The 21730-nt window shown below is 36.8% G+C and overlaps 1 protein-coding gene across 3 annotated transcripts in view; it reads right to left on the bottom strand.

The window, feature by feature from the left end:
* ITGB8 (integrin subunit beta 8) overlaps positions 1 to 21730 on the bottom strand; it is a 79503-nt gene that overhangs the window by 31482 nt on the left and 26291 nt on the right. The window contains exons 2-6 of one of the 3 annotated variants that reach the window (XM_037056298.1): positions 19891 to 19976; positions 10513 to 10684; positions 3976 to 4222; positions 2409 to 2574; positions 1662 to 1820 (exon numbers count right to left, since the gene is read on the bottom strand). In XM_037056298.1, the coding sequence (XP_036912193.1) occupies positions 1662 to 1820; positions 2409 to 2574; positions 3976 to 4222; positions 10513 to 10684; positions 19891 to 19976 (830 nt within the window). The remainder of the gene's footprint in view (positions 1 to 1661; positions 1821 to 2408; positions 2575 to 3975; positions 4223 to 10512; positions 10685 to 19890; positions 19977 to 21730) is intronic. The other 2 variants (XM_037056299.1, XM_037056300.1) reach the window with 2 other exon arrangements.

The following is a 21730-nucleotide window of genomic DNA, read 5'->3' as shown; positions in this document are numbered from 1 at the left end:
TGATTTATATGCTTTTAATATTGCAGTTCCCAAACTGGGCATGAGGTGCCTTGGAGCGGTGCAGTCCACTCACCAGGGTGCCTCAAAATGTCTTAAAATTCCAAGGGAAATATGGAGGTCCTTGGCTTCTCTCAGGTGCCTGGAGGTAGTTCAGTTTTAAGACTACATTTGGCTCTGTTCCTTTGAAGAACATCAAGCCTTTACAAAGCTGGGCAGGATGAAAATCAGTGTGAAACAGGAAATGAGGGTGGTGATGTCCAATTTGATGCCAAGGCTTGGAAGTTCCTGTAAGTAATTCACTAAGAGTGACACAAATATATGTATATGTGATTCATGATGTATATTATTTTTTAACTGGCTGCTAAGTTTTAGGACATAAATAGTGAAGTTATTTGGACCTGACTTCTTAATAAACAGAATTGTCAGATTTTCGTTTTTGCTTTGTTTTGTTTTTGTTTTGGCCTAGGGGAGCCAGAAGGAAAAAAAAAAAAAAACCTGANTGCCAAGGCTTGGAAGTTCCTGTAAGTAATTCACTAAGAGTGACACAAATATATGTATATGTGATTCATGATGTATATTATTTTTTAACTGGCTGCTAAGTTTTAGGACATAAATAGTGAAGTTATTTGGACCTGACTTCTTAATAAACAGAATTGTCAGATTTTTGTTTTTGCTTTGTTTTGTTTTTGTTTTGGCCTAGGGGAGCCAGAAGGAAAAAAAAAAAAATCCTGAGACACTACAGCACAAAGATCTGGGACAGTTCGGAAGTTTCTGTTGCAACATTTGTGTGAATGTGAAAATATCTGTCAATGTCAGAAATAAATGATGCTTCATGTGGTCAATTTCCCACGTGTGGAGTAGATGATTCTGGGAAATATATGGTACTAGAAGAGTATATGTAAATATATGACTCAGAGCTGAAACACCCTTAGGACACAATCCAGGTATTTGCTGATTTCAAAAAAAGAACCCTTGAACATAGATAAGTTTCACAGGGAAGAATTGAGGTACAGAATACTGAAAGCTGGCCTTTTCTACCATTTTTTCCTCATCTCTACTTGGATTCTATCTGTACACTGTGAGGCTTCCTCAGGCCAAATACACCTTTCTTACCAATCCTTAATATATGTTGAGATACCAACTCTGCAGAACGAGTTTATTTATATTAAACCAAACATATATATATTAAGCCAAACATATATATAATATTAAGCCAAATATATATCAAATGTGCATATATACATGTACATATACATTATATAATGCATATAATATACATGCATGCATATATTATATAATATATACACATATATATACACATTTATTTTATACACACATGCACATACACACATTTCCCTTATACAGTCTTTCAGTTGCACAAAAAGCTCTTCTATCATTTTTGCTTTCATAAATTATAAAGTGCTCTGTAGCATATCAGAAAGTCAGCTGCTAAATATTGTCAAAGTATTTCAGCTTTATATTTTATTGACCAGCATTTATAGATTTCATTGTTCCAAAACTTCACTCTCATGGCTTGTCCTGCCTACGTATGATGCTCATTGAGGTAATTTCTTGGTACACGAATAGCTTGAATTGCCCACGTAAACTTATACTTCAACCAAGAGTCATAACAACTAAGCGGCAGCAGCTGTGTTAATTACCATGCTTGTTGATCTGACGTAGACATTGTTCTTCAGGTGGCAGTTTCCGTCATTTGGCACCACTATGCCTGCCAATTTGCTATCGAGAGCAAGATGAGATGTCTGATCTGTCATCACCAGCAGCAATCTTTTAGCTTCTTTCCTCCATCCAATATGACTCTTAAAATAAACACATAATTAGACCTTGTACAATAACATAGATCTGCATTGTGGTTTTTATCTTAAGTAAACATTAAATTCAAGTGCACAAACATAAAGTCAGGCTAGAATGATGTGCATAAATACAATGCTATTTCATAAACAGAATTAACTTTTATTCGTATATTCCCTATTTTGCCACAGCCATTCGACCACACTAGCTCTGGGCTGGAGCTGTGTGGTGTTCCCCACACGGAAGAGCAAGTGGTGGTTAAGAAGTGCAGAGCACCCATATCACGTGACCAGGGCAGCAGGCACTTTCTGGTTCCTCCTTGGATGGTGGTGAGTGAAAAGAGCAGCGCTTTTGGAAAGCATTTCCAAGTGCATACGTTATTTCTTCCCTTTTATCTTTTCCTATTTATAGCCTACCCCAAATTTAGCCTCTCTGTCCTGAACACATACCAAAATGAGTAACACTGGTGACGAATAAGAGGTAGAAACTATTCTTCTATGCCATTTTCAATCCATAAATCAAAAATAAAACAGGAATTCTGAATTCTTCAGGAGTTTTCCTTTTGAGCAAACACTCGATGGTGTGAAACCTTTTACCTCACAGACCGCGGCCTGGAGCATCGCATCAAAACCTCCTTCAGGTGTATCTATATTCCCAGAGATCTTCTGTCTATGAACTGCTTTTTCAAACTCGGTGACGTTCTCCGTCAAAGACAGCACGTGGATGTATCCATGGGGAGGCATGCAGTCTAAGTTGTAGTCACTGTGGGGGAAGAAGAAACGCGGGTTCTGCTTTGCTATGCTCCTTTCCAAGATCCAAAGTGCTACTCACAGTAAAATCGTATGGTTGGTGTGAGAAGGTGATACAGCTTTTGGTTTTTGTTTTACTTTTTTTGCCAAGGAAACCTTATTAGAGAAAGTCTGTACTTTATAAAGTCAGAGAAAAGTTCAATATTGGTGAGTATTTCTTGGCAATTAGGAAAGAGGAACACAGCAGTTTGGTGTTCAAAAAATGGAGAAGATTAAACATATTTCTTATATAATACAGGACACCAAAGGGATTTTATTTCGCTAATGTATTCATTTTTAAGAAGGGATAAAAATTTGTAGTGGTTTCCTATCACATTTGACCATGAAGCAGCTGAAAAGCACATCTTGGGAAATGTTTTTTAGGAACTAAGGTAAAGTTGTATATATACTATTGTTAGATTACTTTAAAATTCTGTGCTATTTTTAAAAGTGATGCTTGGTATGCAGTTACTGGTGAATAGTCAAAGCTCATTAAAATTGCTCTGAGAATTCCACGACGTTCCACAAAGTGAGAATCGTTCCTCAGGTGCATCCTCACGGGAGGAGGCTGGTGTTTCGGCCCCGCCCCAGCCCAGCAGAGCTGTTTTGGGAAATTAGAGTGTGTACTGCAAAGTGATTTGGGCAGTTTATGGAAGTAGGAATGGAGATGTTAAAATAAACAGTTTTATTAAAGAAGAATAAACATTTATATTTCTCTCTGAAAATTCAACAGGCTAATTAGAATATTGCGTGAGAAAGTTGTATTTTTAAAGTCAGTGTTTGTTTCAGAGTGGGGCATGTACTGTTTAAAATTAGACTTCTGAAATGATAATAAAAAGGGCTCTTCTGATCTAGCAAGCAGGTTCTCATCTTTTGACCTACCTCCAAGTGCTAGTTGAGCCTTCTGTGAAGTCACATCTTAAGCAACAAAATTATAAACAGTCACAACACAGTAGTGGGAAGATAGATGCAGTACTGCCAACGTACGTACTATAAATTGGAGGAACCTTATTGGACAAACCTTATTCAACAAATTTGAAGCAATCAAAAAGGAGAAACAGAATTCTCAAAGAGGTATTTATATACGTGGGAACCTAATTATTAGGAAGCTTGTCCAAAAGTACTCATATTATTTGTGTTTTGGGGGGGACAAAAAGTGAACGATATTTTAAAAATATATAAAATAAGAAGCCCAAGCTCTAGATAACCTCAGGAGTTTTAGATAAGAACATACTTCCCCTCCAAATACTTTCACTTCTCATTTAATAAAACAAAAATATAAAATTTAGTAATTCCTTTACATAGAAACAAAGTGGGATTTTATAGGAAAAACATTTCATTTAGCATTGTGAAAGCCACCTCAAACACGAGGTACCTGCATTGATTATGAATCCTTTCCGGGTGGATGCTAATGTACGGTGAAACTGTTTTGTCAACGTAGGAGCCAAATCCAAGACGGAAGTCACGGGAGAAAAATGCCATTTTCCTAGATAAATCATTTCCAACGGAATTTAATTTTTCAATATTATTGTGCATTGATGCTGAGACATCAACCAGATAATAAAGATCCACAGGATATTTCTTCAGGGGATGAATTTTCAGCATAAAATTAGCTTCAGCTCCTAGTTCAAAGAAAGACACATATTATGTATTTATTTTAAATATCTCAGGAGAAGCTGTCAATGAATCAGGTTTAGTTTAGATATTGAACAATTGTTACAGATTTGTGTGTAGTAAGTTAAATTTGCAATACTCTGGAATAATTTTAAGGTAATTTGAAAACCATCAAAATTATGAGTTTCCAACTTCTACAATGCATTTCTCGCCATGCTATAGGGCAGACAGAAATAACAGCGAGTGGACCAGCTCAGTGTAAATGTACTAGGGAATGTATTTATTACCATGTGAATGTGTATTTCTAGTATGGAGAAAAGCACAGCAGGAGACAGCGAGCAGCATTCTGTCTCACCAGAGAGTAGGCGGCTGTGTTTGTTTGAAGTTGGCTTTCAGGTTTGAAGAAAACCAGAAAGGTATCTTAAGAAAAATTGCTTCTTATTGGATGCAGGTATAAATTCATGCTTTTGGCTTAAGGCATATTTACATAGGAGCTATGAAAACTCTGTTACTAAGAAGTACATTAAGCTATTGAGAATAATTAGCACCTTATCAAGAATTACAGGATGAGATTCTTCTCAGCAGTTAGTTGTTAGAAGGAACGAGATAGTGGTCTAAGGAAGAGTGCCCAGCAGTGCCACACTGGGACCCGGGTGGTGTAAGGGACAGCGTTTGTCCAGTGCACACTGGGTTGTCAGTAAACACGTGATGAGGTGGCATTGCAGTGGAAAGGAAGTCGCCGGGCAGAGTGTCACCACAAGGAGCATCGTGGGCACTCTCCAAGGACAGCTCTGCACACCTGGCAGGTCCACATTTAAATTTTTGAAGGAGCTGGTGAAAAGTTATTAAAATACTTAGTGAATTTTACTTTTGTGAATAATGAAGCAAATGTTTTGTAAGTCAATCATTTGTCCACAGAGAATATTTTGAGTTGAAAAAATTTTTAATGAATACCAATTTGTCTACTGTATACATTTTTGGTCGTCTGATCTACCTATTAAAGGAATCCTCTAATCTACCAAATCATATTTTCAGTCTTAATATGCTTAAAAGTAGCAATATTTTCTCTTAAATTATTTCACAAATCAATTGTTTTTCAGCCAGATGAAGGAATGAATTCAAAACAGTAGTTTTTTTTCTGATACATTATAATTATGGGAGCAGGGCTTATTTACTCATCCCTAACTTGCCAATAAGTGCAGGAAACCCCTTTACTGTAACACTTCAAACTTTTTAGCCCAAGAGTTTGGAGGAGAAACCGGGCATGTGTTGCCCGGCCCAGCCAACCCTCCCATTCCTTCCATGGAGGAGGTAGACTGCCTGCTCAGTCTCTGCTTTTCGGGTATCTGGTGAGAAAGCCTGCCCATCTGCAAGTGTCCTGCAGTTTGAGCAGAGAATTTTAATTCAGGAGAATGACAGAATCTGGCCGACAGGGCTGGATCAGTGAAAAACGGAAGTGGAATGTAACTGGGGAGAGTGGTTCATGAGGAGGAGTTTGAACTTTAATGTGTGGGTCAGTACTGAGAGATTTTTTGAAAATAAATTATGTAGATGTTTTTCAATCATTGACTTGGACATACGGCTGAAGGCCTTGGGCACTGGCCACACGGTATTTTCATCTTGGTGGATCACTGCAGTTTATCGTGGCTCTGTCTAAAGATGAATGGCTGTTTTTACAGAGTCATAGCAAAATAAACCAGTTACACATATTTTGCGGGTTGTTACACTGTTAGTTATCTCGGCCAACAGGCAGGGTCTGTGGCCTAAACTAATCAGGGAGCTCCAACCAAATGCCAGCCACCCAAGGGCCCTCAACACACAGCAGCTGCTGATAGACTAACAAGCAAATCCTGGTCTCACTCAGTGTTAGTAATTACTACCATTACCATCATTAGATTCTAAGCAACATTAGGGTAAGAACTGTTTATTCATCCCTGAAGCCTCTGGGTTTGGTGTATGCATAGCCGCTTAAAAATATTTAGCTAGACAATATTTGAAGCACATTTTCATATATCCTTTCAAAAGGCCACATATTTCTGACAGAAGGAAGCTAATATCCACGATTTCTTTCTCATGGTTTAGGGGAAACTTAAATAGTGCCTCTCTTCAAGAGGAAAAGGTATCATCTAGCCCCAAAACGTTTGTGCTACCATGTGTATTATTATCTCCAGGAAAGCTTCATCCTCGTACCTTTTGAGATTCTAAAGGCTCAGATCCTCGTTTCCTTCAATTAACTTCAAAGGGAAGAAGTGAGTCTATTACACAGAATAAGAAAGAGGACTTGGAGAAAAGTTGAGACCTACTTAGAGCTATTGCCAGTATTGGTTTGAATAGCCCAGAGAATTAATTAGAAGTTGTTAGAATGATTTTGAAACACTCAGATAATGGTGTGAACACTCTGAAGTACTGGCTGCAACAAATACGACTGGACATTAAGTAAAGATAATTTTTAAATGTTCTGCATTAGATGAAATTGAGAAACCATAACAGAATGTGTAAAAGTGTAGCAGGGAGAAAGAGCAGCCAATTACTATGAATTATACTTGGGCAGGGGAAGGAGACTTCCCAAGAATGAGACTGGTTTGAATAGTCAGGCACAGACTTCAACACAATTTTGAAGTTTTGTTGTGGAGGAAATGGGGTACATGTGTAGGGGTGGGGGGAAATGCATAATTTCTATGTTTTTATGTTTTTGGAAAAAAATTTAATTTAAAAAGAATGCCTGAAAAATCTTTTATTTTAAATTAAGCCACACTAAATAAGAGACTTTCTTCTTTTCAACATTAAAATGAATCAAATTTGAAATGTTTTTTGAATTAGTGAAGTATAGATTATATTAATCTTTGTCATATACATTGTGTTACTCCGAAGCAGAACTAGAAAATTCTCTTCTATCTTCCTAAAGATTTAATTTCAGTTCTTAGGGAACATCAACTAGAATCAGTAACCTATTTCTGTTATCAGTCACAAGACTGATAGGTAAAATAATAAAAATATATAGTTTCAGAAGTGAAACAAAAGAAAATGCCATTTTAAAATCTCATTTTAAATATTTATTATATACATTTACTAACATTCTTTAAAAAATTTAGTATATGAAGGAATAAAAATATCCATGAAATAAAAAAATATCTTAATAGATGCTACATTGAAAGTCATGAATTTTTATCAGAAAAGAATAATGTGATTATTTATAACTAAATCAAATAAATGAAAGTCAATTGATAAATACATTTTATACTTATGTATGCGTTTATCAAACCCTCAAGTCTTATATGTCTCAAGTCTTACTTTTATTGTACATTATGAGGGGTAATGATCCTCTATATCTGCAGTTGGTACAACAAGCTTTTTATATTATGCCCAAAACTGGCATGTCTTTGATGTCACAGTTCATTATTTAAATGAATTAAACAAATCTAATGTAATGACTATTTGCTATAAATGTAGATTATAAAAATATAGTTTGTCATAGCCATGTTGGAAAGATGACTTACACACATTAGACATTTATACTAATTTTCATATATAAATTCAAATAGCAGTGGGAAATTGAATAAAATCAAGCCCCATAATGATCAAAATAGATAGACATTAAAGTGTTTCCCTTTTCACCCTTCTACTACCCAGGATTTCACCCATACTGCCTTCACTTACCATCTCAGGTTGACATCTCCCGTGCCTTTATCTCCAGCCTGTATCTCTGCCTTGAACTTCACCCTCACACAGATAAGTCACTACCTCAACTCGGTAGTCTCAGTTGGAACTCACGGCCACCCGCTCGCAGCCTTCCCCATCTCACCTAGCTGCTCAAGTCAGAGCCCAGGGGTGCCCATGCTCATCACCAATCACCAGCCCCCGAGGGTGCTACCTCCCCGTTATCTCTCAAGTCTGTTCATTTTTCTCCAGCCTCATTGCCATCACTGCCAATGCTGTCATTATCATTACTGTCACTGTGGGAACGGCACTGAGACAGTTTTCCAACTTTATCTGTTGATTTATAGTCTTGGGAGGATTCGACTACATCATATTTACAAAGAGGAATAAGCTAAATTCATTTAAGTATATAAATTTAAATGTAACAAACACATAAAAATGTATCTTGTATTAATAATTTCAAATCTTCAAATATTTTTTAAAAGACATTTTAAAGGCTATAGTCATTAATTAGATATAAATAACATATAAGCTTCATGTGTACTTAACTTCTTAGATTTGCTAGGGTTTCCCCTCTTGTTGAGTCAATTTTTAATCACATATTTTTCTATAACATTATCTATGTGATCAAGATTTATACATTTTACCACAGATTTTTATATTTAATATTTTCTTAAAGTTCTTCCCCTGTTATTTCTCTGGTTATAGTCTATATAATTAGTTTATTTGCTTTTTGTCTTCTTTTCTTATTAGGTTGGCTAACAATTTATTTATATGATTGGGCTTCACTAAGAACAAGCGCTTGGATTTACATTCATTTTACTTTTTATTTCTATTTTACATTTCATTAATCTTGTTTCATTCTTAACTTATGAATTCCTTCTCATTTTTCTTATAGTCATTTTGCTTTTATTGTTCCTACATATTTATTTGGATACTTAGTTAACTTTTGTTCATTCTTCTTTAATAATAAAAGCATTTAAAGTTTGAAGTTTCCTGAGAGCAGCTACAGTCACATCCCATATATTGATATGTGTTGTTATTATTGCTATCATTAAATATTCTCTGACTACAGTTGTGATTTATTCTTGGAGACAGAATTTATTTAGGAAAAGCTTTTCTTAGTTTCTCCATTATTTAATATTTGTTCACCTTCTTGTATTGATTTCAAATTTTATTGCACAGTGCTCAAAGATATTGGCTTATAAAAGAAGTTTACTTTTAGGAATTCAGTTTTCTTATGTAAAATATGACTAATTTTGAAAAATATTTTATGGCCTTTGAAAATATTATTATATATAGCATGTGCTATGGACTGAATTGTGTTTCCCCCATTAACATGTTGTAGCCCTAACCCACAATGTGATGGTATTTGAAGATTAAGTCTTGGGATCTAATTAGGTTTAGATGAAATCCTGAGGATGGGCCCCTTGTGATGGGATTAGTGCCCTTAATCAGAAGAGATACCAGAGAGCTCTTTCTCTGTCTCTATCTCTCTCCCAGTCACTCTCTGTTCCTTTTGAGGAACAGAACCACCTAGCACCTTGGTCTTGGACTTCCTAGCTTCCAGAATTATGAGAAAATAAATTTCTTATTTAAGCCACCTCGTGTATGGCATTTGGTTATGGCAGCAATAGAAGGTGCAAGCATCACAATCTTACTTTCTTTTTTTGTGTATCCCTTTCTGGCTGTTGCTCGTATATGTGCATACTGTGCCATATAATTGTTTTGTATGGTGAGGGGCACAGTTTTAATTGGAAGCTGGTAATATACTTAGGGGCAAAAAAGAAATGGACTTTGTTTTTCTGGTAATCCAAGAATATGGAAGAAATAGTTCTGCTTTGGAGTATGGAGGTTGTATGTCAATAATGGTTATTTAAGAATTTAATAACAAGATTACCCAGAATGAAATAATGAAGGCTTGAAGGTAATTGCAAAAAAACTAAATGCATTTAATTGAGTGGTGCATCCCTATGCACTTGAACTTATCTTGCCATATGAGGTTGTCACTGAAATTCTCTAGCACTGGAGGAAAATTAATAGTTTCTAGTGGCCTACTACATATACCAAAGTCTGGAATACAATGTGATGATAGGGAAAGTACAAAATAATTATGGGAGGAAAAGTGTGTATTAATCTCAGGGGCCATGACAAAGCTGCTCAAGTTATTATGACAATTTTGAATTATAATTTATGTGTTACAAAGATTTTAAGGACTTAGCTTAATTCACATCTCTTACTAATTAATTATTCCACTAATAAATTCAACAAATGTTTATGGAATGCTTACTGTATGCCAATACTCTGCTAAACATTGGAGAGACAGAGTGGAATATAATATGTTCTCTGTGTTCCAGAGCTCACAGTACAGCAGGAACACAATTACACTACAATGTGGTCAAGTCTGGTAACACATTATTGTAATACAGTGTGGTCAGGTTTGCAGAGAATGTCTGAGGCCACACAGCTAGCTAACTGTAGGCACAGCAAAGACTAGAATTCTGATTTCTTGATTCTGAGCCTACTTTTATTTTCACTACGACAGTATTGCCTGCCACAAAATATTAAATAAGATCAAATAAAACTAAAGGCAATTTCAAATTAAAAAAGTCATCATAGATTTATTTGGAAATCACCAAACCTGGACGCAGCTGGACCAACACTTCTCCTGGTGTCACCTGGGTATTAATTTCATTTTCACTTGGCATTACATGCACAGATGGGTATTCTATTGAATCAATTGAACATCCTTTGCTTATTAAATTGGAAACAATATCACAACGTTCACTCCTTGATCCACCTGAAATGAAATCCTGTTTAAAAGAAGGAAAATCACTGACATTTTTAGGCATATTATCTTAATTATAACCAAAGAAAATCACATGACAAATATTGCAAAGAGGCCATTTTCTAATATTGTACAAATTGTGCAACTATTCAAAACAGCTGCCTGTTTCTAATAAGAGTACTGGCAAGTTTATCTTAAGTAAAGCTTTAATTTCTAAATTTTATTTAAAAAGAAGAAAATGCATATTAAAGAGAAGATTTAACCCAAGTATTTTAAATGTTAACTGATCACTGTAAAATTATACCAGCTTAATTCCTTCAAAATATTTTACTGCGGAAAGACTGCTCCAAAAGAAAACTTATCCAAAATAGACCATTCAGTGGTTCCAAGTGTAAGCCTCAGTTCTCAAAGAACTCAGCTGGTATGTTTATTATATACTATTATGTTTGGAATATGAGAGCAAGTCTTCAAAGTCACATGCCTAATCAGGTACAGAAAATTCATAAGAGAATGAATTGGAAGTCTATGTTTTGATTCTAGACTATGAAATCTGCCAACCTCTTATTCACCTGACAGTAATTCAGTAAACCAAGAGATCGATGCTTAGTGGGAGGCAGGGAGATGAGATGGCAGGTCAAATTATCCTGATTTTGCAACTGAATCTGCAACTTTCACTACTATTCAGCATTGGCTAGTTGATGTTTATCCAATAAACTTGGAATTAATGGAGCAACCTTAAAATATTGTCTTTCTTAACTGAGGAAAAAGAACTGATACTTTTTTCATCATGTAACCATTCAGGCTTTTTCCCTAAGAACAGGATGTGTATTGAAAAGTATAGAAAGAGTTATAAAAAAGTATAACTTTATTATAGATAATGTTGGCCTGAATTGTTTGTGATATTTGCTTACACCTTAGCTAGACATTTGCTCAGTGATCTTCCTGACAGTGGCTATTTTGATCTGGCTTTCATTCATTCCTCCTTTGGTTCAGCTGGTTCACAGAATTGGATTAACTGTCAATTAATCATTCAGTCAAAGAATCTTGATTGAGCCCTGGCTGGTGTAGCTCAGTGGATTGAGCGCAGGCCTGCGAGCCAGACGATCGAGGTTTGATTCCCAGTCAAGGCACATGCCTGGGTTGCAGGCCAGTTCCCAGCAGGGGACTCACGGGAGGCAACCGTACATTGATATTTCTCTCCTTCTCTTTCCCTCTAAAGATAAATAAATTTAANCCTGACAGTAATTCAGTAAACCAAGAGATCGATGCTTAGTGGGAGGCAGGGAGATGAGATGGCAGGTCAAATTATCCTGATTTTGCAACTGAATCTACAACTTTCACTACTATTCAGCATTGGCTAGTTGATGTTTATCCAATAAACTTGGAATTAATGGAGCAACCTTAAAATATTGTCTTTCTTAACTGAGGAAAAAGAACTGATACTTTTTTCATCATGTAACCATTCAGGCTTTTTCCCTAAGAACAGGATGTGTATTGAAAAGTATAGAAAGAGTTATAAAAAAGTATAACTTTATTATAGATAATGTTGGCCTGAATTGTTTGTGATATTTGCTTACACCTTAGCTAGACATTTGCTCAGTGATCTTCCTGACAGTGGCTATTTTGATCTGGCTTTCATTCATTCCTCCTTTGGTTCAGCTGGTTCACAGAATTGGATTAACTGTTAATTAATCATTCAGTCAAAGAATCTTGATTGAGCCCTAGCTGGTGTAGCTCAGTGGATTGAGCGCAGGCCTGCGAACCAGACGATCGAGGTTTGATTCCCAGTCAGGGCACATGCCTGGGTTGCAGGCCAGTTCCCAGCAGGGGACACACGAGAGGCAACCGTACATTGATATTTCTCTCCTTCTCTCCTTCTCTTCCCCTCTAAAGATAAATAAATTTTAAAAAACCTTAAAAAAAAGAATGTTGATTGAAAGACAGGAGTTTGTTAGGTGCTGAGGGTACAGAATGGGACAAGAGAGAGTGAGTGAGTCTTTGAGTGTCATCAGAGACTCAACAGACCATCAGTGAATTCTATCACTGAGCAGGTAAATGTAATTATCATCAGTGTTAAAGTTAGGGGAAGCACAGATTGTCATAGGGTTATGGAGATGATTAAGTTCAATATTAGTGGCATATGAGTTCACCAATTACGAACAGGGATATCCTTGGTAGTGGAGAGTAATTAGATGGGATGGTGGTAGGCAATATAAAAACATTCATACAAGGATTTTAATTTAATTCCCATCTCAATTTAGAAGAAGAGTTGGAAAACTAGGAACAGTGGAACAAATAATAACCCATGGCCTGTTTTTGTATGGCTCTACTAATACAAAATTTTTACATTTTTAAAATGCTATAAAACAATAAAAAAAGAATAGGCAACAGTGATCGTGTATAGTCCACAAAACTTAAAAACTGTAGCATGTGACCCTTCAAAGTACTGATCCTTCGAGTGTAGAGTGCACTTGTAATACAATATAATTAAAAGACAATAAAGAACATTTCCCTTTTCATTCAAGGCTTTCAGGTTTCATTTGGTAAGTGACTTCATGGAAACAGAAAAATTCAGTTTGCTTTGCTATTAATCATACACCAAGATTTAGGTCTGAAGTTTAAAATGTTCAACGCCTTAATTTCATGTGTCCAAATTTATCCTAGGTAATAAAACTTAGAGGGACTGAATGTGAGATTCGGATTATAAACATTTTGGAGTTCCTCAGAAAGAGGTGACATATACTTCTATCATCTGTGTAACTTTCCTTCAGGAAGCCTCAGGCTAGATGGCTGGGGTGAGTCGCACCTGTCCTGGAGCCTGGGAGCTGGGGGACTATGTGCTCGTCGGTGCTCACATGATGGGATGCAGACCAAGGGCCACATGTGCTTTGCAGATGCAAAACCCCAAGCCTTCTGATCAGCAAGGGAATAAAGTACAAATAACTCCAATTTTTCTTTTCAGCCAGGGATTTTGCTATTTGTGTATACAGAATGGAAAAGGAGGGAGTGTGGTTAGTTCACTGCAACTATACATCAAGCTATGCCATGTGACCTTTAAATGTCAATTCGGTTTGCTGAAATAGGCCAAATAGTCTCAGTTGTTGTGCAATGTCTAAATCAGCATGGCTGTTTTTACTCCACTGTAAAAACTTAGTGTGCACATGAAACGAATATTGTATGCCAACTATAATTTAAATTTTTTTAAAAAAATGTGAAAAGGGGGATGGAATGTTGTTTGCATTTTTAAGTAGGATAGTCAAATGACATTAGAACAAAACTGAAGCATCAGATAGGAAACTACAAGAATTTCTGGAGAAAAAAAAAATACATGAAGAGGGAACATACTGCGTAAATGCCCCAGGCAGAAAGAGGTATGTCTGGCTTGGGCAAGGAACAATAAGGAGGCCAAGGCAGGGGCCAGAAATAATAATAATAGGAATAAAATAGCTACTTCTGTTGAAAAAAAACCCTAAGTTATAAAAATATCGCCAATTCAACAATTAGGATTGAAAACGGAAGAAAAGACCGTGGCATCAAAATAAAGAATGGAATGCTACCATGTCCACTGTGGCCTACTTTCCACTTTGTGTAAAAGAAAGGAATTCAAGGCCACACCCGTTTAATTTTTGGTGTTTTGTGGCATTTTAATTTTTTCTAATTCTTATGCTTTATATTTTACTTTTTCTATAAGAAATACTCAAGCAAACTAATACTTCAACTGTCTGCATTTAAAACCTGTTTGGCGATGTTTTCAGCTGTATGCTTGAAGTCTATACAGTTTAGTTAATCAATATCACCCCAATAAACTAAAAAGAAACCTAGATCAACTGTTAAGTTTGTAAATTTGGCATCACATTCTATGGTGTAAGTTTAGTTATTTTGAGGTTATTCAGTGAATTTGTATTATAGTCATGGAAATTTTATGTCATATAAAAATTTCCTCAAAAGTGTTTCATTGTGTTTATTATATAACTTAAAGTATCCTGTTCTTTCTAAAATATATTACTTTATATTAAAAAAATAAAAATAAAAAATATGATCTGTTTGTAATGAAAAGCCCACGTTGAAGTTACCCTGGCTGGCTTTTTTTCAGTCATTACTTTCATCCACCTACTGTAATAATCTGGGGAGAAAAGAAGAAAAGTGTTTTCTCCTACTTGTTTCTGAGTCTTTTTGACTTTCAAATTTGGCAATCTGTACAGAAATGAAAGGATTCTGTCATTTTCTTTTTGACAGTGAATGTCCTTTGTATCATTTTTTAAAAACAATGATTCTAAAGAGAGAGGGAGGGAGGGAGAGAAACAGAGAAACATCAACCTTGTTGTTCTACCTATCTGTGCATTTGTTGGTTGATTCTTGTATGTGCCCTGACTGGGGATCAAACCTTCAACCTTGGCGTATTGGGACAATGCTCTAGCCCAGTGAGGTACCTGGCCAGGACTGTATCACATTTTAATACAATTATGTTCCAGGGCTGCCCTCTAAATGTCTGCCTATGCAATCACAACCTGTATCTGACTTACCAGCCAGAAGAGGAAGAGAAACTGGTAAAGTCTTCCACACATGTTAAAAAGGAACAGGAGACATTAAACTGGGCAATATTAATAAGAATCTGCCTATCTGAATATTTTTCTATTTTATGTAGCATGGAGAGGAAGAGAGGTAAAATATATGGAATGGCAGATTAACATGCTATACAAGTTGTATGCAAATTGAGTATATGAGGCCAGTCTAGAAAAAGTCCAGCCATTGTTAATATAACAAGAACAGTTTGCAAAACATTGGTGTATCCTGCTGGCCAAGGAAAGTGGATTGGAACGTGCATGCATGAACAATGATGACTTCACTGTACTAGTCAGTGGGGGTGGTAGACACTGTTGAATGAGCATGTGTACTGTGCGGTTGTTGGCATTCAAAATGACTGGGTAGAGCAATGAATCTGCATCCAATTTTGTGTTATGCTTCAACATTCCTCTGTGGAAACTATTCAGATGATTCAGAAGGCCACAACTATGGACAGCCAGAGATTGGCAGCTTCACCATGATAAAGCCCAGATTTGGTGCCCTGTGACTTCTGGCTTTTCCCAAACCTAAAATCACCTCTGAAAGGGAAGAGATTTCAGACCATCAGTGAGATTAGGGAAAATACAACAGGACAGCTGATGGCAATTGGGAGAACTGTGTGAGGTCCCAAGGTGCCTTCTTTGACATGGGCTGAGGCATCATTGTCCTATGTACAGTGTTTCTTGTATCTTGTATCTTCTTCAATAAGTATCTCTACTTTTTTATATCATAAGACTGGATATCTTCTGAACAGAACTTGTATATTCTGTATAAATTTTCTACTGATCTTTTTTACTTTTTGTTGTTATTAGTAAAAGAGAGGGGGAGGGGAGGAGAAGAGAGAGAAAGAGGGAGGTTTTTAACACTTTGTTATTTAGAGTACAGTTATAATTCTTATCTTAGTACTAGTTATTTTATCTAGTATATGGTCCTAGGTTAATTTTATTCAAAAGTCATAAGAGTTTCTTAGCTTAAGCACTTAATACTGACCGACTGTTAGTTTAGCTTCAGGTCATGAATACTAAAGAAAAAAGATACCAATAATATTTCTTTAAACTTAAAAAAAATCTTTCAATTACAGCTGACATTCAGTGTTGTATCAGTATCAGGTGTACAGCCTAGTGGTTAGATATTTATATCACTCATGAAGTGACCACCCCAATAAGTCTGATACCATACATAGTTATTACAGTGCTATTGACTACATTCCTTTAAGCTGTATTTCACATATTGTGACTATTTTGTAACTGCCAATTTTTACTTCTTAATTCTTTCCCCTATTTCACCCAGCCCTCCAAATCCTGTCCCATCTGGGAACCATCAGTTTGTTTCTGGAGCTAAGAGTTTGTTTCTGTTCTATTTGTTTTTTTATTCTGATTTTTTAAATCCACATGTAAGTTTAATTATAGGGTGTTTGTCCTTCATCATATGACTCATTTCACCCAGGACAGTGCCCTCTAGGTCCCTCCATGTTGTCCCAAGTAGTAAGGTCTTACTCTTTTTTATGGTTGAGTAGTATTCCAATGTCTATATGTACCATTTTTTCTTTATTCATTGGCCTTTTGACTGGTTCATTTAATCCATTTACATTGAAAGTAATTATTGATATGCATGTGCTTATTGTCATGTGCTTTATTAATTGTTTTCTCATGGTCTTTGTAGTTCTCTATTCTCATTCTCTCAGTCTCTCCTCTCGTATGTTGATGACTTTCTGTAACGTTGTGTTTGGATCCTTTCTCTTTATTTCTTGTATATCTCTTGTAGATTTTTGGTTTGTGGTTTCCACATGCTTCATATATACCAAGCTGTGTTTATAGCAGTCTATTTTAAGTTAACAATCACTTAAGTTCAAACACATTCTAAAAGCACTGCCATTTTTACTCACCCCTTCCATGTTTATGGATTTTTTTTGTCATTATATTTTACTTCTTTTGTGTGTTTGTGTGTATCCCTTAATTTACTGTTATAATTACACATGGTTTTCTCGCTTTTGCCTTTTAACCTTTATGGTTAAGTGTTGGTTGATCCACTGATGTTATAGGGTGTTTGCTTTTGTCAGTGAGATTTTTTTCTCTGTGATATTTTCTAATTCATACTTTTTATTCTTTTTTTGAAGAAAGTTCCTCCAATATTTCTTGTAATACTGGTTTGCTGGTGATGAACTCCTTCAGCTTTTCTTTTACTTTTGACCAGCTTTGAAAATTATATGAACCAGGCTTAATTTGTTACTGTTTATCTCTCCTAATCAGGAACAGAGAAAACAGCATCTTCTTCCCTTGTCCCTCCATCCTTGCTGATGGAGGCATAAAAGGCATCAGTTGCATGCCTGCCTGCGTGGTGGCTGATCTTTCACAATTAACCATTACGTCCTTTCTCTTGATGATATCAGGTCAGCCTACAGGAAGTGGATAACTCCTTCTGAGTCCTAACACTGGTTGTTTGCCCTAAAGTTGTGTTCTTCACACAGACAGTTCTCTGATTTCCCTGAGCCTGAATGAATTGCTCCAGGGTCTCACCAAAGTTCTTATAATAACAACTCCCATTTCATAGGCAACATCTGTTTGCCAAATGCTTCCCACATACTATTTCACTTAGTCTTCACAACAGTGTGTCATAGGTGCAGTTACTATGTCCATTTTAGAGCTAGGGAAAACTGAGCTTCAGAGTGGCTAAGTTGACATGTCCATATCTATGTAGTTAGAAATGGATGGAAGTGGGATCGGTGTCCAAGTCGGTCTCATTTCAGAGCCTGCTTTTCAGCCTTGTAATCAGACCACCCTTCCCTACACAGAATACTTTGAGACATGAACAGCCAAATCATATGCATTTTTCTGAGATCCCCTAATACAGGTTTGACCAACGGCAAACACAAGTTTGTTTTTCTTGCTCTGACAACCTCAGCTTTCCCCCTTGGCTCGCCTCCTTCCATTTGACCGGCCATTCCTCTCAAAACCCCTCCTCCTCTGGCCGGACTGACGCTGCAAATCCTACAACCGTGACTATCCGGCCTTTCAGTGCTGGCAGAAGTGTGGGATGGAGAAGGGGTTCCTCTGGAACGAGACGTTCCATGTGGCAGGCATGGTGCATTTAGCTGACAACTGGGTTTCTGAACCATGTTTTGAAAGTTCTTCTGAACAACACTCACTAAAGTTTTTAGTAATTGATGTCATTTGGCACAAACTGCATGACTCTAAGGATCTTCCTTAGTGATACAGTAAAAATCTACAATGCATTATTGGGTTAGGGTCAGGGAATATCAAGCAATGACACATTCTTGAGAGAGAAAATCCTGGAAGTAAACTCTAAAAGCAAGATTGTCGAGATGAGGAAAAGGAGGCTCAGAGAATGGAGTGATTCTGCGTGGTCATTTGGCTCATAGAAACTGGAAGAAATGAGATTGGTCTCAGAAACTTGGGAACTGTCCTCTCTATAACATTGCTTGGCTCCATGGATTCTGGAAAAGCACTGCTTAGTTTTGAGTGACATCTGATTTCCCCACTGGTAAAAACCAGTGTACATTCATTCAGGAGGCCTCAGTCTGACCAGGGGCACTGCCTTTCAGACACGGCTACTGTTTTGTGAAACTCCTCCATGTCTCTTTCTTGACTAGCTTCATAGAAGAATGTAATGTCCACCACCTTGTGCTACTTTGTAGCTTTCTTCTTCCTCCTGGGACACGCAGAAGGGCAAGCAGTAATAGGAGAGGTTGGAAAGAGGAGTGTAGGTACAGTTTTTGAGCTAAATTAGAGGAGGTAAAGCTAGAGATTTCACGTCAAGAAAAAGGCCATTAAAGATCTGTCTGTTCCCACTTTCAGGGGCTACACAAAATAAATGCAAAATTACCTAGGCAGTCTCATAAAAGAAAGCCTGAATTAGCAGATGGCTTCTTCATTGCAACTTATTATATAAGGTAGTTCTGACTGAAGATTTCCAACAACATTCATAAAACAACTTCATACCCAAGAAAGAAGGAATGCATTATAATTATTGTACTAAGAAGTTACTGGGATGTGTTTCTCTTGTTAGAATATAAAACACTAATTTTGAACAATAAACATTGCTGAACTATTTTCCATTCCACAGAACATAGATGTACCCAAGACCAGATGAGCAGCACCGCATGGGAAAGAAAAGCAGCCTTCATTTCCCATAAGTAACTAAAGAATTGATGTACAGTGTTACAATAGAGTAAATCACTTATCAAGTATGTCAAATAAAAACAAATGAAACAGACCAATAAATTAGCTTGCTTTTCTTTACTAAGCAAGTACAACACAATGATCCAACTCGGATTTATAACCTAATGCCCCGAAGCTGCAGCAAGAATTTCACACAACGCCTTCTGACCTAGCAAAAGTTACTATTCGGTGTTTGCCAATTTTTTCTATGGAGCAGATGGAAAACATAAAATGGTTTGCACTTTATTTCAAAATTACCATAATTTTCCTAATAAAATGGTTATACTTTATATTCAGTCAGATATGCTGTTTCCAAGCATAAAACCAAAGAAAATTTCCTGATGCTCATCAATATTTTTTTCCTGATGCACCTTCAAGACACAGAATGTCAGGACAGTGAAGTTATGCTAGAGAAACGGTCAACTGAGAGAAAAACAGAAAAGAGCAAAAAAAAAAAAAAAAAAGGAAAGAAAGAGAAAAATAGGCACACCTCTTGAGCACACCATCCACATTCTGGATCCAGCGCAAGGCATCGGGTGCAGGACGCTGCATTCGAAGATGCGCATCTATTGTTTTCTGTAATGGAGGACACAATTAGGGGTCAGGGTTGACTCTCCTGTTGGGAAGCACATACAGTCCTAGACCAAATGTTTTCTGAAAACTGAAGTAACTGACCAATAGCTTTAAGTACATGGCATCAAAAAACATATGTAGCTTCTTTGGGAAGAGTTAGCCTACTCACAGCTATTAATAGATACTGCATTTCCTAAAGAGTTATTATTTGGGGAAAATGAGAGTGGTAGAAATGTGATTTTAGCCAAGTTTGGGGGTTTGGCTTGAATTCTGCTGCAATAGTACAGGACCCTCCAAAGTCTTTAATGTGCTGGAGTTTCACTGTATTTCATATTATTTGAACCAATGAAGTGTTTTTGGATTTAGAATTTTCCCTGTAAAAATAATCAAATGCAGACCTCAATTTCAACATATAAATCCATACTGAGTCATAGTGAATGAACTTTCTGAAGAATAATCTTGCTGGACATATACTGTAATTAATTTGGGTTAATATTGTAATATTGGTTATTTGGGCTTGAAGGGTATCGGAAACGGATATATATGATTCAGTATTTTAAAGGGGAAGTTGTTAAAATGAATGAGTTATTTAAGTTAGTGTAATGTGTCTCACTGGATCACTTTAAGATCATTACCAATTCACTTTTCCATTGATACCTACACTTGGCTGTGACATTCTAATAACATAGTTATGCCTAGAAAATACTTACCTTTATCTCTCTAGCCACTAACTACTTATATCATTAAAAAAGGCTCATCATTATAGATTCGAACACATAAAATATGCTAATGAGTCAAATTCTTTTATGAGTTTTTAGTGGAATAATCACATACTTTCTGTATTCTTCCTACATGCTCCCTGCATTCCATCCTTTGCTATTTGCAATGAAAACACCACAAGGATACTGGAAACTACAGCATCCTATCCAGCTCACTACTCACAGGCACACGGTAAATAACCCAATCATGCTGGTTGTAAGCAGCTCACAGCCCAAGTGAGAGGAGAACTATACCAGCAAACAATAAAATACAGTGTGTTAAGCACAAGAGAGATATCACCAAGGCCCTAGAAGGCAGTGACAAGCTTCTCGCTCTGCTGCAGAGGGACCGGCAGGGGTTAGGGACAGGGCATGTTTGAGGGTGGCTCCCCAGAGTCCATGGGGTCTAGTGTGTTTCTTTGCCACCTCACTTTATTTCTTCTAATCTGTGTATATATCTTTGGAACAATATAATAGGCATGAAAGAAGACTCTGTGTGCACAATCACTTTGACATGGGAGTTTGAAAGGGGACAGAGCCCGCAAAATCTCTAGCTGTTCCCATCCAATTGGTTTATCTTTTTCTTCTTTTTCAACTTGCCCCAAACATTCTAGAATACAGGGCTAAAACAGTTGTGACCTGGAGGTGGGATGGGATGGGTGTTGGCAGTGGGAAGGAGAGGACCTGTAGGGGAGCGATCCTAGCAGAAAGTTGCTAACTGTGGCACAGTGAGTGCTCTTCCCTGTAACTCCCCAGACACCAAGGAGTTAAGCTCAAAGCATCCTTTCCTCACATCCCTGCTGTTCTATTACCTCCTCCCTTACACCCTTTGTCCTTGGCTCTATACCAGCTTTTAAAATACATTATCTAAAAAATTCTTGACTAATATAGATGCACTGGCCTGGAATATCAAGGAGAAAAAAATAACTAATGTTTGAGGCTCCCTTTACTACCAGTGTGGCCACCTAACTACAAAGACTCCACAGCCTAAAATCCTTC

Source organism: Sturnira hondurensis, unplaced genomic scaffold, assembly GCF_014824575.4.
Source record: "Sturnira hondurensis isolate 20B ecotype Veracruz unplaced genomic scaffold, ASM1482457v3 Scaffold0008897, whole genome shotgun sequence".
Classification (NCBI taxonomy): Eukaryota; Metazoa; Chordata; class Mammalia; order Chiroptera; family Phyllostomidae; genus Sturnira; species Sturnira hondurensis.
Note: the sequence above shows the minus strand (reverse complement) of the source record. Positions and strands in the feature narration are given on the sequence as shown.